Raw genomic sequence first — 20,239 nt, 5'->3', positions numbered from 1 at the left:
CAGTCCTTCCAGTGAATATTCAGGGTTGATTTCCTTTAGGATTCACTGGTTTGATCTCACTATCCAAGAGACGCTCAAGAGCCTTCCAGCACCACAGTTCAAAAGCATCAATTCTTTGACACTCAGTTCTCTTTATGGCCCAATCTCACATCCATACATGACTGCTGAAAAAACCATAGCTTTGACTCGATCTTAGGCCCCTTATCTAAGACACATTCTAACCTTAGAGGTAGGATTCCATCCAAAGTGAAGAAAAACTTTTATAATATTATTCAGAACAATGCAGTTCCATATTATCTTCTATATCCTCTCCATTCGAAAATAAGACTTCTCTTTACCTTAACTTAACAAGGGCTTCCCAGGTGGCTCAGTGGTAAAGAATCTGCCTGCTAATGCAGGAGATGCAAGAGACTCCAGTTTGATCCCTGGGTTGAGAAGATCCCCTGGAGAAGGAAATGACAGCCCATTCCACTTAACTTAATAAGCAATCTTTTTAAATGTTTTTCACCATCTCATCTCAATTGCCATTCTGAGAAAGCCATCTTTCTGCCTCTCCCCCTCCAAAGATGAGTCAGAGAATGATTGTTTTCCTCACTCTTAGGCATCAACATTTTAAGAATATTGTGACCTACCCTCAGGACACCTTACTTTTCCCCCTGTAATCAGCTTCTTTAAAAACACCTTTATTGAGGTACAATTGACATTTTTTGTTGGAGTATAGGTGCTTTACAATGTTGTGTTAGTTTCTGCTATATGGCAAAGTGAATTAGCCACTCATATACATATATCCCCTCTTACTTGAATTTCCTTTCCGTTTAGCTCACTATAGAGCATGAGTAGAGTTCCATGTGCTATACAGTCTATTCTCATTAGTTATATATTTTATACATACTGGTGTATACATGTCAATCCCAGTCTCCCAATCCATCCTATACCCTCTCCCCACCTTGGAATCCATATGTTTGTTCTCTATGTATGTGTCTCTATTTCTGCTTTGAAAATAAGTTCATCTATACCATTTTAGAGTACCTTAATTTTTTTGAAATTTTTACTGGAGTATAGTTGATTCACAATATTGTGATTTACAGTATTTGTTTCAGGTGTACAGCAAATGAACAGAAAACCTTGTTAAAGAAAGTAATTCTCAGAATTGAGACAATCATGTCCTGCCATAAGATATTATATCTTTCTGAATTTACTTTTTAAATAGATTTTATTATTCAGAACAGTTTTAGGTTTATAGAAAAATTTAACAGAAAGTACAGAGAGTTAGCATATGCTTTCTCTCCTCCAAACATAGTCCCCACTTTTATTAGCATTTTTCTTTGGTGTGAGTGGGCTTCCCTGGTGGCTCAGACAGAAAAGAATCTGCCAGCAGACACCAGTTTGATCCCTGAGTCAGGAAGATCCCCGGGAGAAGGGAATGGCTACCTACTCCAGTATTTTTGCCTGGAGGATTCCATGGACAGAGGAGCCTGGTGGACTATAGTCCATAGGGTTGCAAAGAGTCAGACAAGACTGAATGACTAAGCACATTTATGTGGGTACATTTGTTAAAATTGATGAACCAATATGGATACATTCTTATGAACTAAAGTCCATGGTTTACATTATGATTCACTCTGTGTTGTGCAGTTTTATGAATTTTGATAAATGAATATATCATGTATCATGCAGAATAGTTTCACTGCCCAAGAAATCTGTGCTCTACCTGTTTGTCCATCCACACCGTCTCCCAACCCCTGACATTACTGATTTCCCTGTCTCCATAGTTTAGCCTTTCCCAGAACATCATATAGTTGGAATTATATGGTCTGTAGCTTTTCCAGATTAACTTCTTTCACTTAGTAATATATATTTACAGTTCCTCCATGTCTTTCTGTGTCTTGATAGCTCATTTTTTAGTACTGAATAGTATTCAGTGTTATTGTATGCTGAAGTTTGTCACTTAGCAAGTTTATCCACTCATCTACTGAAAGACATCTCAAAGTTTCCAAGTTTTGGCAATTACTAATAAAGCTCACATAAACATTCATATATGTTTTTGTGTAGACATAAGATTTCAGCTCATATGGATAAATACCTAGGACTGTGATTTCTCAATCATATGGTGAAACTGTGAAGAAACTGTCGATCTGTCTTCCAAAGTGGCTGTACCATTATGCATTCCAAAGAACTTCTTTGTTACTCCACATCCTCACCAGCATGTAGTGGTGTAGTGTTTCAGATTTTAGCCATTGTAATATGAAGGTAATGGCAATCCACTCCAGTATTCTTGCCTGGACAATCCCATGGACAGAGGAGCCTGGTGGGGTACAGTCCTTGGGGTCACAAAGAGTCAGACGCAACTGAGCAACTAACACAACTCATATTATTTGTAGCTCATTTTGCTTTCAGTGAGTAGTTGTCTTGTATAAGATGTTGAGTGTCTTTTCATACGTTTATTTGCCACCTATATATCTTCTTTGATGAGGTGTCCACATCTTTTCGTAGAAGACAACGGCAACCCACTCCAGTACTCTTGCCTGGAAAATCCCATGGATGGAGGAGCCTGGTAGGCTGCAGTCCATGGGGTCGCTCAGAGTCAGACATGACTGAGTGATTTCACTTTCACTTTTCACTTTCATGTATTGGAGGAGGAAATGGCAACCCACTCCAGTGTTCTTGCCTGGAGAATCCCAGGGACGGCAGGGCCTGGTGGGCTGCCATCTATGGGGTCGCACAGAGTCGGACATGACTGAAGCAACTTAGCAGCAGCAGCAGCCCCATCTTTTGCCCACTTATTATTGGGTTGTGTGTTTCATTGTTGCTTGAGTTTTGGGAGTTCTTTATATATTTTGGATACAGGTTCTTTATATGTATTTTGCAAGTATTTTCTCCAAGTCTGCCTTTCTTTTCATTTTTTTCAAATAATATCTTTCACAGCACACACATTTTTAATTTCAATGGTCTAACTTGTCTTGCATGGTTTGTGCTTTCGGTGTTATATCTTAAAACTTATTTCCAAATTGGAAGTCACCTAAATAAATATTTTCCTCTGTTACCTTCTATGACTTGATGGTTATGCATTTTATGTTTAGGTTTATGATCCATTTGGAGTTACTTTTTCTGAAAGCCATAGTATCAATGTCTGGATTCTCTCTCTCTGTCTCTGACATGCAGATGCCAAATTCCAGCACTGTTGTTGAAAACACCATCCCTTCTCCACTGGATTGCTTTTGTTCCTTTGTGAAAGATCAGGTTGCTGTATTTGTATGAGTCTTTTTATGGGTTCTAACACCATTAACCTCTTTGTCTAATTTTTTGGCAATATCACACTGTCAATTACTGTAGCTTTACAGTAAGTCTTGTCAGGTCTTGTCAGTTCTACTTTGTTCTCCAATATTGTCTTCACTATTCTGGGCCTTTTCCCTCTCCTTATAAATGTAAGATTCACTTTGTTGCTCTCCCCAAAGTAAATTACTGGGATTTTGATTCAGATTGCATCAGCTCTATAGATCAAGTTGGTAATAACTAACGTCTTCACAATATTGAGTCTTTATATCCATGCACAATCTCTCCATTTACTTAGATGTTCTTTGTTTTCTTTCATCAGAATTGTGTTGTTTTCCTCACATTTCCTCTTGGAAATATTTTGTTTAAAATATGCCTATCTTTTTTATACTAATTAAATGATTTTGTATTTTCAGTTTCAAATTCTAATTATTCATTGTTGATATATAAAAAAGCAATTGACTTTTGTATATTTACCTTGTATCCTACAACTTTACTATAACTACTTACTAGTTTCAGGAGTTTTGTTTCAATTCTTTGGGATTTTTTTGTATGGATAATTGTAAAGACAACTTTTTTTCTTTCTTCTCAATCTGTATACTTCTTTCCCCTTTTATTGTCCTATCACGTTAGCTAAGACTTTCAGTACAATGTTAATAAAAGTGGTGAGGGGCAACATTCTTTTTGAAATCTTTGGTCCTTTACCTTGAATAAATATTTAAAATGCTTCTTTTTATACCTTTTTCACTGTTCTTAATTATGAAAGATAATCATCAGTATTAAAGACTGTATGAAATACTTGTTGCCAGTTTAACAAATGATTATAAAATAAATACCTGTATGTGTGTGTGTGTGTGCACGTGTGTGTGCGTGCACTCAGTAGCTTCAGTTGTGTCTGACTCTTTGTGACCCTATGGACTATAGCCTGCCAAGCTCCTCTGTCCATGGGATTCTCCAAGCAAGAATACTGGAGCTGGTTGCCTTGCCCTCCTCCAGGGGATCTTCCTGACCCAAAATACCTATATACCAACTACCAGATCAAGATCACTTATCAGTGACCCAGAATCTTCCCATAGAATGTCTTTTTTTTTTTAATGTAACTTGTTTCATATCATGTGATGCTTACATCCTTTAGTCTAAAAGTCACAGGATATAATGTAATATACAAGTTTGAACCAACTATTTTTAAGCTTAAGTATATATTTTATCTGGTCTTGCTAAAATATTATTTGTTTGATTTTCAGCTGAGTGAAGAAACTCAAGAATATATACTGAATCTTTTCCAGCGTTATGTTGATGATGGTTTAAATTTTGTCAATAAAAAATGCCACCAAGCAATTCCACAAGTGGACATCAGCAAAGTTACTACACTCTGTTGCTTATTGGAGTCTTTAATACTTGAGAAAGATGGAGCTAATTTGACAATGGTAGGAAGAGTTTTCTTACTGCTGTAAAGCTAGGAAAATGTGATTATCATATAGATTCTTTGCAAATAAATAATTCCAAACTTTATGTCATACAGTTATTTGATTTTCAAGTTAATTTTTTAGGGGACTAATGAATGTGAATGTGATTTGTAGAATCTCAAATTGGAAGGAATTTTACACTATAGTTTACTCCTCTACTCAATGTTTAAATTTCCTTAGAGTCTGTAACATATTCCCAGTGTGTGTCTACTTAAATAACTTCATACAAGCATAGTCATAGTTATAATAGTTGAAAGACACCCTTGAACTTTTGTTTTCCATGCTTCTTGCCATTCATTTTCTCATCAGAGTATTTAAATGTATGCCACTGTAAAACATCTCTTGGTGCACTATTGAATGAAATGTAAGAAACATGCACTGTGCCCTTTTAAAAATACATGTATGGCAAAACCAATACAATATTGTAAAGTATTTAACCTCCAATTAAAATAAATAAATTTATATTAAAAAAATAAAATAAAAATACATAAGCCTAAGCAAGAAAAAACAGTCTTTAGACTTTGCAAATTAGGATGCTTTTATGCTAACACTAAATATTAAAAGTTTTTCTCTTTATTCTTTCAGGAGCAAACAAAATTGAACACTGTTCTGTGTCAGACTTTTGTATTCTGTTACTTATGGTCTTTAGGTGGAAATCTAACTGAAAATCACTGGGATTCTTTTGATACATTTATTAGAACACAATTTGATGATAATCCTGATGCCAGGGTAAGAGCCAAATAAATTTAATTTTAACATAACTCTGAATCATTAAAATTAAATTTCAAGACTAAAACTTTCAAAGCTTTAGTTCTAGTATAAATATAAATTTTTCATTTGAAAGTTTTTTGAATTATTCACTTTCTTAAACTAGCAATAGATAATTTATTGTATTAAAATTTTTTAAGAATTCTCTCCAGGCCATATGAAGAATGTAAGGTGTAAAAGTGAATAAAAACTCCCTACTGTTAGCAAAAATATTGAATTCTAGCTAGTAAATTTATATTTTCACAGTGCTATGGTTTAGCAGTTGTGAAACTACTTTTGTGTGTGTTCTAAAACTGAGCAAATGAATCAGTATATTGAAGGTAATGGCAACCGGGCTTCTCACTGTTAAGAGAAGGTATATTACAAATATAGAGGAGAAAGATTAGAATGTATTTTGTGTTATTTGATTGGAATTAGAGGTTTTGGGACTCATGGAATAGATAGATAGATAGATCATATGTATACGGTGTATATATCCATACATACATAAATTGCCTAGTTCTGTGTGCTGAGAGGAACTAGAAGCAATGGCACATCAGTAGCAATGAGCATACTTAGTTGCTGATTTCTGAATACTCTTCTCCATGAAAGGGAACCAAAGCACCTTAGTGAAATGGCTGATTCCAGGACTGAGTTGAGGAAAGCTCAAAATAAGCCCAGAATATCTTACGTCGGATAGTGAATAAGTGCTTGAAGAACAATGGCACCTGTCAAACGAGCACAGGAGCCAATTAGAAGGGATTCCCATTGGACAAATCTAGGCATATTTGAGCATCAAGATAATGATGGTGTGGATTACAAGCTATTGAATGAAATAAAAGTCTGTGAGTTGATGCACATAAAAATACAAGTGAATAAATAAACTAGGGAGAAAGAGCTCTTCCTTACAGGAGAATACCAGCTAATCTATATAGGAGAAATGGTGGGATTAGAAAGTTATTACTTTGAAACCATTGTAGTAATAATTGATTCAGGCAAGAATCACCAATGGTTGCAAAAACTAGTAGGTGAAGGTTTCTTATTTACATAGTTTCAAAACATCTTCTACAAATTACTTATTAGTTGTAAAGAGAAAAATAGTGTCATTATACTGAAAAACCTTGTAGACACCATATTAACTAGGTGACTGATTTATCATCAATACCTGTCATCAATCAATACCTCACAACAAACCTGTGCCTTCTGATGTGGTACATGGAGAAGTATACAGCCTTGCTTCCAAGCTATTCCTTCCAAAATGCATAACCTTACTCTGACTACAACAAAGCTAGTGGAGGTGATGTTATTCCAGTTGAGCTATTTCAGATCCTGAAAGATGATGCTGTGAAAGTGCTGCACTCAATATGTCAGCAAATTTGGAAAGCTCAGCAGTGGCCACAGGACTGGAAAAGGTCAGTTTTCATTCCAATCTCAAAGAAAGGCAATGCCAAAAAATGCTCAAACTACCGCACAATTGCACTCATCTCACACGCTAGTAAAGTAATGCTCAAATTCTCCAAGCCAGGCTTCAGCAATACGTGAACCGTGAACTTCCAGATGTTCAAGCTGGTTTTAGAAAAGGCAGAGGAACCAGAGATCAAATTGCCAACATCTGCTGGATCATTGAAAAAGCAAGAGAGTTCTTATTTCTGCTTTATTGACTATGCCAAAGCCTTTGACTGTGTGGATCACAATAAACTGTGGAAAATTCTGAAAGAGATGGGAATACCAGACCACCTGACCTGCCTCTTGAGAAACCTGTATGCAGGTCAGGAAGCAACAGTTAGAACTGGACATGGGATAACAGACTGGTTCCAAATAGGAAAAGGAGTACGTCAAGGCTGCATATTGTCACCCTGCTTATTTAACTTATATGCAGAGTACATCATGAGAAACACTGGGCTGGAGGAAGCACAAGCTGGAATCAAGATTGCCAGGAGAAATATCAATCACCTCAGATATGCAGATGATACCACCCTTATGGCAGAAAGTGAAGAAGAACTAAAGAGCCTCTTGATAAAAGTGAAAGAGGAGAGTGAAAAAGTTGGCTTAAAGCTCAACATTCAGAAAACTAAGATCACGGCATCTGGTCCCAGCACTTCATGGCAAATAGATGGGGAAACAGTGCAAACAGTGAGAGACGTTATTTTTTGGGGCTCCAAAATCACTGCAGATGGTGACTGCAGCCATGAAATTAAAAGACGCTTATTCCTTGAAAGGAAACTTATGACCAACCTAGATAGCATATTAAAAAGCAGAGACATTACTTGGCCAACAAAGGTCCACCTAGTCAAGGCCAGGGTTTTTCCAGTAGTCATGTATGGATGTGAGAGTTGGACTATAAAGAAAGCTGAACGCCGAAGAATTGATGCTTTTGAAGTGTGGTGTTAGAGAAGACTCTTGAGAGTCCCTTGGACTGCAAGGAGATCCAACCAGTCCATCCTAAAGGAGATCAGTCCTGGGTGTTCATTGGAAGGTCTAATGTTGAAGCTGAAACTCCAATACTTTGGCCACCTGATGCAAAGAGCTGACTCATTGGAAAAAACCCTGATGCTGGGAAAGATTGAGAGCAGGAGGAGAAGGGGATGACAGAGGATGAGATGGTTGGATAGCATCACTGACTCAATGGACATGAGTTTGGGTAGGCTCCGGGAGTTGGTATTGGACAGGGAGGCCTGGAGTGCTGCGGTTCATGGGGTCTTAAAGAGTCAGACACGACTGAGCAACTGAACTGAACTGAACTGAACTGAACTCTGACTATGGATACACCAAGACTACTCAAACTGATGAACATTCCGTAAAATAAACTGGCCCATATTCTTCAACAGTGTCTGTCATGAAAGAAAAATGAGGAACTTTTTCAATTAAAGAGACTAAAGAGATATAATCAAATGCAATGCAATATCCTGGATTGCATCCTAGACTGAAAACAATATGGCTATAAATGACATTGTTAAGACTGTACTTGAATATAGAATGTAAATTGGATAATAGCATTGATTTAATATTCAATTTTCTGATTTCAATCATTTTAGTGTGGTTGTAAAATATCCCTGTTTTTTAGGAAATGCTCACATACTTAGGGTAGTATAGAATAGTGTATATAACTGACATCTTAGAGTAAGATAAACACTAAATCAAGAGGCAAAATGTGAACAGTCAGTTAATCTATATAAGGAATATATAGGAATTCTTTGTACTGTTCTTTTAACTTTTCTGTAAGTTTTGAATTATATCAAAATAAAAAATTACCAAAATAAAAATCCCTAAGATAAGAAACTAAGGCCTATGGATTAGAACCTTCTAGTGGATATGAAACCCTGCTGGATCTTCAAGATCATTGTATCATAATTGGACAGGATGAACCAGGTTGAGGACAACTGAGAATCTGAGACAGAGAGACAGATCCTTCTGGATCAGGGGAAATGATCTGGGTTCATCAAAGGTCTGTGGGAGATGGCCCATGGCAAATATTCAGTTCAACAAGTATCTGTTGAAAATCTCTTACATGGTAGACACTATTCTGGATATGGGAGCTAAATCAAGTAACCAAAGTCCCTAGCTTCATAGACCTTACATTACAACCAGGGGAGTCAGCCACAGACATATATACATCCGTGACAATTCAGTGACATGGAGATGAATAAAGCAGAGTAAGGATGACAGTACTGAGGGCAGGGGGAAACTTTTATATATTAATATTAGTCAGGAAAGCTTTGCTAATTAGGTCATGTACAGAGTTCTGAAGAAAGTCAAAGTTCTAATGGTTCCATAGGGGAAAGCATTCCAGTCAAAAGAAAAAGCAAATATGAATGCCTTTACTCAATGAATGATTGCTTGACACTTTTGAAAAACAGCAGACTTGCGAGGTCAGAGTGGAAAAATCAAGTGGGAGTGTAGTATAAAATGAGGTCATGGAAGTAAGCAGTGGGACAAAAAATATAGCTTTATGGGCCATTGTTAGGACCTTGATTTCACGTTGGGTGTGATGAGAAGCTATTGAAGCATTATGACCTAAGATGTTTAGAAGGACAGTGCCAGTCCCTGTCCTGGCAATGGTAATGCTACTTGGATAACAGGAGGGAGTCCAGATGAAAAGGTGGATTCCTCCTTCTGTCTGCAAGCCCCAAATGAATGGACTGTTGGTTTTTTGTTTCTTGCCTCAATAAATGGTCTGACAGCCACATGGTAGTAGCCAGAGCTCAATGACTGTTATAGATTCTTCCTTCTTTACTCATCTGAGTTAAAAGTGAGTGAATTTTCTCTTCTAATAAATTTTTTTCAAATATGGCTTCTTCTCTTCATCCTTGCATGCATGCATAGTAAGTCACTTTAAGTCACTCTGTGTGACCCCATGAACCTGTAGCCCACCAGCCTCCTCTATCCTTGAGATTCTCCATGCAAGAATACTGGAATGAGTTGCCATGTCCTCCTCCTCTTCATCCTTATTGCCTCTCAATAACTCAGATTCTTTTCATTTCTTTTCTGGGTTGTTAAAATACAAATTCATTATTCCCTTGCTTTTGGTCCTGTCGTTTCTGATTAAGCTATACACCATTATTTTTTAAAATTACAGGTTGCAATGCATTAATTGACATGAAATCAGTTGAAAGAGTCATAACCCAGTTTTTAGAAATGAAATAGAAATTAAGGAAACAATTCCATTCACCATTGCAACGAAAAGAATAAAATAGTTAGGAATAAATTTACCTAAAGAAACAAAAGACCTATATATAGAAAACTATAAAACACTGATGAAGGAAATCAAAGAGGACACAAATAGATGGAGAAATATACCATGTTCATGGATTGGAAGAATTAATATAGTGAAAATGAGTATATTACCCAAAGCAATCTATAGATTCAGTGCAATCCCTATCAAGCTACCAATGGTATTTTTCAGTGAATTAGAACAAATAATTTCACATTTTGTATGGAATTACAAAAAACCTCAAATAGAAAAAGCAATCTTGAGAAAGAAGAATGGAACTGGAGGAATCAACCTGCCTGACTTCAGGCTATACTACATAGCAACAGTCATCAAGACAGTATGGTACTGGCACAAAGACAGAAACATAGATCAATGGAACAAAATAGAAAGCCCAGAGATAAATTCACGCACCTATGGACACCTTATCTTTGACAAAGGAGGCAAGAATATACAATGGAAAAAAGACAATCCCTTTAACAAGTGGTGCTGGGAAAACTGGTCAACCACTTGTAACAAAATGAACCTAGAACACTTTCTAACACCATACACAAAAATAAACTCAAAATGGATTAAAGATCTAAATTTAACACCAGAAACCATAAAACTCCTAGGGAAAACATAGGCAAAACACTCTGACATAAATCACAGCAGGATCCTCTATGTCCCACCTCCCACAGTAATGGAAATAAAAGCAAAAAAAAATGGGACCTAATTAAACTTAAAAGCTTTTGCACAATGAAGGAAACTATAAGGTGAAAAGACAGCCTTCAGAATGGAAGAAAATAATAGCAAATGAAACAACTGACAGAAAATTAATCTCAAAAATATACAAGCAGCTCCTGCAGCTCAATTCCAGAAAAATAAGTGACCCAATCAAAAAATGGGCCAAAGAACTAAACAGACATTTCTCCAAAGAAGACATACAAATGGCTAACAAACACATGAAAAGATGCTCAACGTCACTTATTATCAGAGAAATGCAAATCAAAACCACAATGAGGTACCATCTCACACCAGTCAGAATGGCTGCTATCAAAAAGTCTACAAACAATAAGTGCTGGAGAGGGTGCAGAGAAAAAGGAACCCTCTTAACACTCTTTGTAGGAATGCAAACTAGTACAGCCACTATGGAGAACAGTGTGGAGATTCCTTAAAAAGCTGGAAATAGAACTGCCATACAACCCAGCAATCCCACTGCTGGGCCTACATACTGAAGAAACCAGAATTAAAAGAGACACGTGTACCCCAATGTTCATCGCAGCGCTGTTTACAATAGCCAGGACACGGAAGCAACCTAGATGTCCATCGGCAGATGAATGGATAAGAAAGCTGTGGTACATATACACAATGGAATATTACTCAGCTATTAAGAAGAATGCATTTGAACCAGTTCTAATGAGGTGGATGAAACTGGAGCCTATTATACAGAGTGAAGTAAGCCAGAAAGAAAAACACCAATACAGTATATTAACACATATATATGGAATTTAGAAAGATGGTAACAATGACCCTATATGTGAGACAGCAAAAGATACAGAGATGTAAAGAACAGACTATTGGACTCTGTTTGAGAGGGGAGGGTGGGATGATTTGGGAGAATAGCATTGAAACATGTATATTTGTCAGGGTCCAGCCCCAGCAGGATCCAGGGGTACCCTCAGGATGACGGCGCTGGCGATAAGAGAGAAAAAAAGAGAGAAAGAGAGAGAGAGAATGACATGGGGAGACCAAGCTTCGGTGAGAGAGGCCCATAACTTTATTTTCAAAAGGAACTTTTATACCTTGACTTGTACATAGAGGGAAATGAAAGATGCAAAGTCATGCAGAGTCAGCCCAAACATTACATCTGTTTTGTCTTTATCGAAACCAGGATTTTTTCTGCATACCTTTCCCATAAACAATATTGTGTACATTATCTTCTGGCCTTGGAGGCCTGTGGACATTTTATGACCCTTTTTTGATAAAGGCTGCTCAACCAGAAAACTTATTTTCCCTTGAAGTGTTTTTTCTTTATATTTATAATCTATGTCAGCCTCAGAAAGTGCTAAACAGAGTTACATTCTCACGGAGCAAAGGTGCAGTGAGTTACAACAAAGAGAGAACCAATTAGCTCAAAGGTCTGATGTGGTTAATTCCAAGGCTACTACTTGTTTTTCTTACATTCCAACTATGTTAACCAATGCACTCCTAGGTGAACAATGGATAAGGGATATGGGAACTTGGCAGCAAGCATTGGCTCAACAATGAAATCTTACACCAGCACTATTTTAATAATTTTTCACCCCTTAAAGGACTCTATGCTCATTAGGACTTTTAGAATATTTTGGCTTCCTGTGCCTTTCATGGTTGGGGAGTTGTGAACAATCATGTGTGTTAATTGCAAGATAAACCTGTCAGGCAAGCTAAAAAGCCATCAGACGGGTTTGAATTGAAACACTCCTATCATGCCCAGAAGACTTATTAACTAAAGCCCTAAGTTGACTTTTTCCAGAGAAAGGTGGTCGGGGATAGCCCCCTATTAATGTCAGAAGAGTTAGTGAAAGGCACAAAATAGTAAGACAGATTCTGGTTTGCGGGTAGATGCTCAAGCAGATCCAGGGAATCCCTCAAGTTCTGATCCGCCTTGCTCGTCAGATCTCTTCCACATGACCTTGTCATGGGTGGGATCTCCCGTGGTGGCTCCCAGCATAAATTAACATATGTGAACTAGATCACCAGTCCAGGTTCGATGCAGGAGGCAGGGTGCTCAGGGCTGGTACACTGGGATGACCCTGAGAGATGGGATGGGGAGGGAGGTGAGAGAGAGGGTCAGGATGGGGAACACATGTACAACCATGGCTGATTCATGTGAATGTATGGCAAAACCACCACAATATTTTAAAGTAATTAGCCTCCAACTAAAATTTTAAAAAATTAAAAACAAACCAAAAAAAAGAACATTAAATCAAACCTTATAAAAATGGATGGTAGGCAATAATAAAGATGAGAGTAAATACCAATGAAATAGTGAAAAATTTCAAATGTAGAAAATAAAGGCAATTTTATAGACTTGCTGTGAGGATTGAATGAGTTATAAAACAGAAAGCTCTTAGAACTTTGAAATATTAAGCATCCATGATTATGAAAAAGATTGTATACCAAATGAAAAAATATTGGTGATAATTTTAAGCAAAACAAAATGTGGTTTATAAAATCATATCAGATCAGATCAGATCAGATCAGTTGCTCAGTCGTGTCCGACTCTTTGTGATCCCAGGAATCACAGCATGCCAGGCCTCCCTGCACCAACTCCCGGAGTTCACTCAGACTCATATCCATCGAGTCGGTGATGCCATCCAGCCATCTCATCCTCTGTCGTCCCCTTCTCCTCCTGCCCCCAATCCCTCCCAGCATCAGAGTCTTTTCCAATGAGTCAACTCTTTGCATGAGGTGGTCAAAGTACTGGAGTTTCAGCTTCAGCATCATTCCTTCCAAAGAAATCCCAGGACTGATCTCCTTCAGAATGGACTGGTTGGATCTCCTTGCAGTCCAAGGGACTCTCAAGAGTCTTCTCCAACACCACAGTTGAAAAGCATCAATTCTTCGGTGCTCAGCCTTCTTCACAGTCCAACTCTCACATCCATACATGACCACAGGAAAAACCATAATCTTGACTATATTTAGATACCTATAGAAGAAGGCTGAGGTTTTTATAACTTGGTCACATCTGTATGTCCAGACTTATCTCTTACAGTTTCCACATGCATGCCACTTTCCATGGCTTCCAGACCTGTTTTCTTAGTGTGAACCCTGACTCCTTTTTCCCCATCCCCACTTCATCACTTCTCTGCCCATCTGACTCCTGCTTATCCTTCAAGTCTGAGTTGTAACATCACCACTGGTTAGTTACTCAGTCATGTCTGACTCTTTGCGACCCCATGGTCTATAGCCCACCAGGCTCCTCTGCGCATGGAATTCTCCAGGCAAGAACACTAGAGTGGGTAGCCTTACCCTTCTCCAAGGAATATTCTCAACCCTGGAATGGAACCCGCGAATCCTAGAGTGCAGGCAGATTCTTTATTGTCTGAGCCCCCAAGGAAGTCCACCAAAATCTCTAGCCACTGCTACAACTCCCCTGTGAGTAGAAATGAGCCATCCCTCCTCTGTGGATGTACTAAACTGTATTAGAACCCTTATTTCTCCATGAGTATTAACTAGTGTGTTTGTGTCCTCGAGGTGGATTATAAAGTCATTGAAGGCAAAGGCTGGGTTTTGTTCAGCATTTTCCCCCACACCAAACACAGTATTTGGTGTAGAGTAATCCCCTGAATGTTGGGTCTTAATGTTGAATTAAATATTTTTTAACATAGTTTTAACAGTCAGTACATCAGGCTTTTACTGTATAGTATTTCATGATTAAAGAATTGAACTCTGATACTTAAGCAACTACTTCTCTACAAAGCAACAAGAAATCCAAACCCATCCATGTTCTATGACTACCTTTGCTTCTATGTAACTATTTCTATGACCATGTGTCAATCCTTTCAATAGTGGTGTTTAATTTTGTATCCTAGCTTCCCAGTTCTGGTGACCTGTGGAGCATTCACATGGATTTTGACACCAAAAGGCTGGATCCCTGGGAACGAATCATACCCACCTTCAAATACAGCCGAGACACTCCGTTTTTTGAAATGCTTGTCCCCACAGCTGACACAGTGCGCTTTGGGTACCTAATGGAAAAACTACTGGCAGTCAAGCATTCAGTGTTGTTTACTGGAATAACTGGAGTTGGCAAGGTAGGAAACCTACATCAAACAAGAAAGTGTTAGTTGCTCAGTTGTGTCCACTCTTTATGATCCTGTGGACTGTAGCCTGCCAGGCTTCTCTGTCCATGGAATGCTCCAGGCAGGAATTACTGAAGTGGTTAGCCATGCCCTTCTCCAAGGGATCCTCCCAACCCAGGGATCAAACCTGGGTCTCCTGCACTGCAGGCAGATTCTTTATCATCTGAGCCACAGGGAAGCCCCACCTCATACAAGAAGCTCTGTCCAGAATGAAGGCACGATGAACCTAGAATTGTGAGCCCCATAAATAACACCTTATTTCTCAGGGGAATTTCTTCTGAATTTGTGTCACTTTTTCAGGAAGAATATAACTATGCTGAATCTATATCAGCTCCACAGTTTGCCACTTTCTGAATAAATCCTTGGTGTCAATAATGTATATAAACCAGAGGACCCTGTGAACCAGTCTTTTGTGTTTGGGAGCTTTTATGTTGTGTCCCTGAAAATTTCTGGGGCTGCCACTTCACAAGTTAGGGTGGGAACCTGTCAAAGCAATTTGTGTCCCCGCAGACTATTAATGAAGGTCAGTCTTTCGCCTCCTGCCCATTTACTTCTACTCGGCACAACGATGGTGTTTAGGGAAAGTAGAATATAGAGGAAAATGCTGATTATTTGGTCGTCTTGATTTGAGGGCAGTCCACATGAACAGGGACTCACTGTTTTCCTTCTAAATTGTTTCTAAGTCTCTGACTCTTGCTATCAAATTAACTTGGATAGTAACCAAGATGGATTTTTGTATAAAACTAAAACAAAAATTTTTGCTGAGATAGAGCTGATTAGAATATTTCCTTGGTTCTGATAACTGTAATTAAATGGAATCTCCAGGAAGAAAAATACATTTCAATCTAGTTTTAACCTCCCTCCCTCCTCTTATCCTGATTTTACTCATTGTACCAGATTATTACTGATATACATAATTGAAAGATATTGAGTATAAATCAATTAACACCTTTTTTTTTATTTTAAAGTCTGTTATTGCAAAAGGATTGCTAAATAGAATTCAGGAATCAGCTGGCTATGTCCCTGTTTATCTAAATTTTTCTGCTCAAACTTCATCTTCAAGAACACAAGAGATCATTGAGTCAAAACTGGAAAGGAAAAGAAAAAATATCCTAGGTAAGATTTATTCTTGTCATTTGCCTCACACAAATTATTTATTAAGCTAATTCACAAAAACAGTACATGTAATAAAGTTACAATTGGATGTTACCTTTGCTTAATTTATTTGTAAAGGTAATTCTGTTCATGACATTCTTTCATGGCTTTAGATCTAGATATCTTACTGTTAGCAAGCAAGTCGTTTACATCTGTCATCACCTTCAACTTAAAACATCTATCTCTACCTCTCCAAGGCTCTCCCTCTCTACTCTCTCTTCTTTCAAACTTGCATTGATTTCCCTTTATTTAAAGCAAACAAACTTCTTTATATCTGGTGCATTCAGTTACCTGAACCCAGTAGGGAATAAGCATGAAACCGCTTTGGGGTTTCTTCAGGCAGCACTTTCCCCCAGGCTTTGTGGGATCTCCCTCACGCTTCCTTTTCAACTGTTTCGATCAATACCATAACTTTCTGGTAACTTGCAGTCATTTTGAGTCTTCAATCTTCAATCCCAAACCTAATTTTTTTTTGTCTTTTTTTTAAGTATCGTCCTGTTAATCTCTGCTGTGCAGCAAAGTGACTCAGTTATACACATATGTACATTCTTTTTTATATTCTTTTCCATTATGGTTTATCCCAGGAGATTGGATCTAGTTTCCTGTGCTCTACAGTAGGGCCTTGTTGTTTATCAATCCCCAATCCAATTTAAAACTCCTCCCGGGGACTTCTCTGGTGGTCCAGTGACGTAAGCAGGTGGTGCGGGTTTCATCCCTGATTAGGGAGCTAAGATCCCCACATGCCTCGCAGCCAAAAAGCCAAAACATAAAACAGAAGCAGTGTTGTCAGAAATTCAATAAAGACTTTTTAAAAAAGCTCTTCCTCTCCTCTGTTTTAAGCCAGGTTTGTGGCTGGAGGTGCTGGAGGCAAAGAGGGGCATAGGTGCTCTTTTACTCTTCCCACCCTGCTCTAGTGTATCGGGATGGGAGGAAAAGGGAAGGACAAGGTTCTCTGTAAGTGTGGGTTGTCTTTGCTTCTCTGCTGGCCAGACAGCTGTCCACGCCCTTGGTGTGACACACTTCCAGGAGCAGGCCCTCTGAAGGATTCCTGAAAGAACTGTGTGCAGGCCAAGCCCTGACCTCCCCACGGGAGGCTTCCCTGACCTCCCCACTGGAAGGTTCCCCTGACCTCCACAATGGAAGGTTCCCCTGTCCTCCCCAGTGGAAGGTTCCCCTGACCTCCACAATGGAAGGTTCCCCTGACCTCCCCAGTGGAAGGTTCCCCTGACCTCCACAATGGAAGGTTCCCCTGACCTCTGCATTGGAAGGTTCCCTGACCTCCTCCCCAATGGAAGATTCCCTGACCTCTCCATTGAAAAGTTCTCTGTTGTCAATGAGTCTCAGCCCCACCCCGTCCCACTCTCCTGAGGCACATCCTGTAGCCTCTTGTGCTATGGTCCGCTTGCCCAGCCCACAGCCCTCCTGGGTGGAGCACTAGGCCAAGCTCAGGCCCAGCTGCCCTCCTCATGCCATCATCTCACAGGCCTTGCTGTGCCAGCTGCTCTACCAACCCCTTTTTGCTCCTCCTTTCCTGCTCAAGTAGATGCAGGGCAATAGATGCCAGTCTTTCTGGTGGGGTCCCCAAATTTTTATGAATGATTTTCTTAGAACCCTTCCATACCCCTGACCTGCTACTTGACTTCCAGAGGCCAGAAAATGAAGTGAGGCCATGGGATTTGCCTTATTTTCTTTGCAGTTGTCACTGATGCCAGATACCGGCATGGGTGGAGTCACTTCCTCTGCTTAAGTTGTTCTCTTTTCTCTGTTTATCACTTTTTTTTTTTTTTCTGAATGTACATATTGACTCTCTTTAGGTTAAATGTGACATTGTACAGCTCCAGTGGATTTCCCTTTAATGTAGTTTGTTGTTGTTCAATTACTCAGTCATGTCCGACTCTTTGCAACCCCATGGACTGCGGCATGCTAGGCTTCCTTGTCCTTCACTATCCCTGTTTTGATGTTATAAAGGTGCTTTTGAAAATCCAGCCATGCTTTCCCTATAGAGCGTAGTGGGATGGCATTTATGTAAGGAAACCTGGAGATTTGTCTGCTTCCTAGTGTGAAAATGAAATGACCTTCTTCACTCCGTGCCCAGGCTGCACAGTTGGTGAGGACGGTTGGGAGTGGTTGGGGTTAAGGAAGGTCACCCGAAATGCTGGCATCATCCTGCACCGAGATGGTGAGAGTAAGTGCTGTGCTTAGGACGCACTTCATTTCCTAAGCTGGAGGTTCTTAACCTAGAATTACAAAATCATATCTGGGAAAGTACTCATGCATTTTCTAAGAAGGCCTGCAACTTTCAGCATATTTTCCAAAGGATTCAAGCAATCAAAAAGGATCTCTCAACACTGTAAGTCAATTGTGTATGCTCAGTTGCTCAGTCATGTCTAACTCTTTGCGACCCCGTGGACTGTAACCTGCCAGGCTCCTCTGTCCATGGGATTCCCAGGCAAAAGTACTGGAGTGAGTTGCCATTTTGGTGAGGGACCATCTGATAATGTGGGTATCCTGGCTGAGTCTATAACTCCCTGTCAGAGCCTGGATGGGCCCAGAGGGAGGACTTTCCTCCTCAACTCAGAATTCCCCTAGGGCCCTCCTCACACTTAAGAGCTGAGCTCATTATGACCTGCATGGTGTACATTGAGTCCAAAGCCTTACCTAAGCTTTGTCTTATGTTTTGAAAGTTTCAAAAGTGAGTCATTCATTTGTGTCCAACTCTTTGTGACCCCATGGTCATTAGCCTGCTAGGCTCCTCTGTCCATGGAATTCTCCAGGCAAGAATACTGGAGTGGGTTGCCATTCCCTTCTCCAGGGGCTCTTCCCAACCCAGGAATCGAACCTGAGTCTCCTGCGTTGCAGGCAGACTCTTTACCATCTGAGCCACCTTACTGAAGACAAATCATAATTCTTAAACTCATTTTCTTTCCCTAGGAGCACCAGGAAACAAACGAGTTGTGATTTTTGTTGACGACCTAAACATGCCCAGGCTGGATCGCTATGGCTCTCAGCCTCCCATTGAATTACTTCGGCAATATCAAGATTTTGGTGGATTTTATGACAGAAACAAACTCTTTTGGAAAGATATACAGGTTACTTTAGATTTTAAATGACTTTGTGTGTCTCCATGTAAATGAAATGTGGTGGACTCATTTGTTAGAGTTGCCATAACTAAGTACCATAGACTGGGTAACTCAAACTGTAGAAATTTATTTTCTCCCAGTTCTAGAAGAGGGAAGCCCAAGGTCAAGATATCAGGAGGGTTGCTTTATTCTGTGGCTTCTCTCCTTGGTTTACAGATGGCCGTGTTCTCCCTATGTCTTCTTATGATTTTCTCCTTGTGTCCATCTTTGTTCAAATCGTTTCTTATAAGGAGATATCAATCACATTGGATTAAGCCCATCCTAATGACTTCCTCTTAACTAAGTTACTTCTTTAAATACCCATCTCCAAATATAGTCAGATTGTGGATACTAGGAATTAAGGCTTCAGCCAAAAGGAGGTTCAGTTCAGTTCAGTTCAGTTCAGTCACTCAGTCCTGTCTGACTCTTTGCAACCCCATGAACTGCAGCATGCCAGGCTTCCCTGTCCATCACTAACTCCCGGAACTAGCTCAAACTCATGTCCATTGAGTCGGTGATGCCATCCAACCATCTCATCCTCCGTCATCCCCCTCTCCTCCCATCTTCACTCTTTCCCAGCATCAGAGTCTTTTCAAATGAGTTAGTTGTTTGCATCAGCTGGCCAAAATATTGGAGTTTCAGCTTCAGCATCAGTCCTTCCAATGAACACCCAGGACTGATCTCCTTTAGCATGGACTGGTTTGATCTCCTTGCAGTCCAACGGACTCTCCAGAGTCTTCTCCAACACCACAGTTCAAAAGCATCAATTCTTCATCACTCAGCTTTCTTTATAGTCCAACTCTCACATCCATACATGACTACTAGAAAAACCATAGCTTTGACTAGACAGACCTTTATTGGCAAAGTAATGTCTCTGCTTTTTAATATGTTGTCTAGGTTGTTCATAGCTTTCCTTCCAAAGAGCAAGCATCTTTTAATTTCATG

General features: G+C 39.3%; 1 protein-coding gene across 1 annotated transcript in view; it reads left to right on the top strand.

Moving 5' to 3' along the window:
* DNAH6 (dynein axonemal heavy chain 6) overlaps nt 1-20,239 on the top strand; it is a 279,376-nt gene that overhangs the window by 126,335 nt on the left and 132,802 nt on the right. The window contains exons 36-40 of the mRNA XM_006055830.4: nt 4,518-4,700; nt 5,325-5,468; nt 14,751-14,972; nt 15,989-16,136; nt 19,107-19,264. Of these exons, the coding sequence (XP_006055892.4) occupies nt 4,518-4,700; nt 5,325-5,468; nt 14,751-14,972; nt 15,989-16,136; nt 19,107-19,264 (855 nt within the window). The remainder of the gene's footprint in view (nt 1-4,517; nt 4,701-5,324; nt 5,469-14,750; nt 14,973-15,988; nt 16,137-19,106; nt 19,265-20,239) is intronic.

Source organism: Bubalus bubalis, chromosome 12 (genome assembly GCF_019923935.1).
Source record: "Bubalus bubalis isolate 160015118507 breed Murrah chromosome 12, NDDB_SH_1, whole genome shotgun sequence".
NCBI lineage: Eukaryota > Metazoa > Chordata > Mammalia > Artiodactyla > Bovidae > Bubalus > Bubalus bubalis.
The sequence above is the reverse complement of the archived record's forward strand: the minus strand, read 5'-3'. Positions and strand labels throughout refer to the sequence as shown.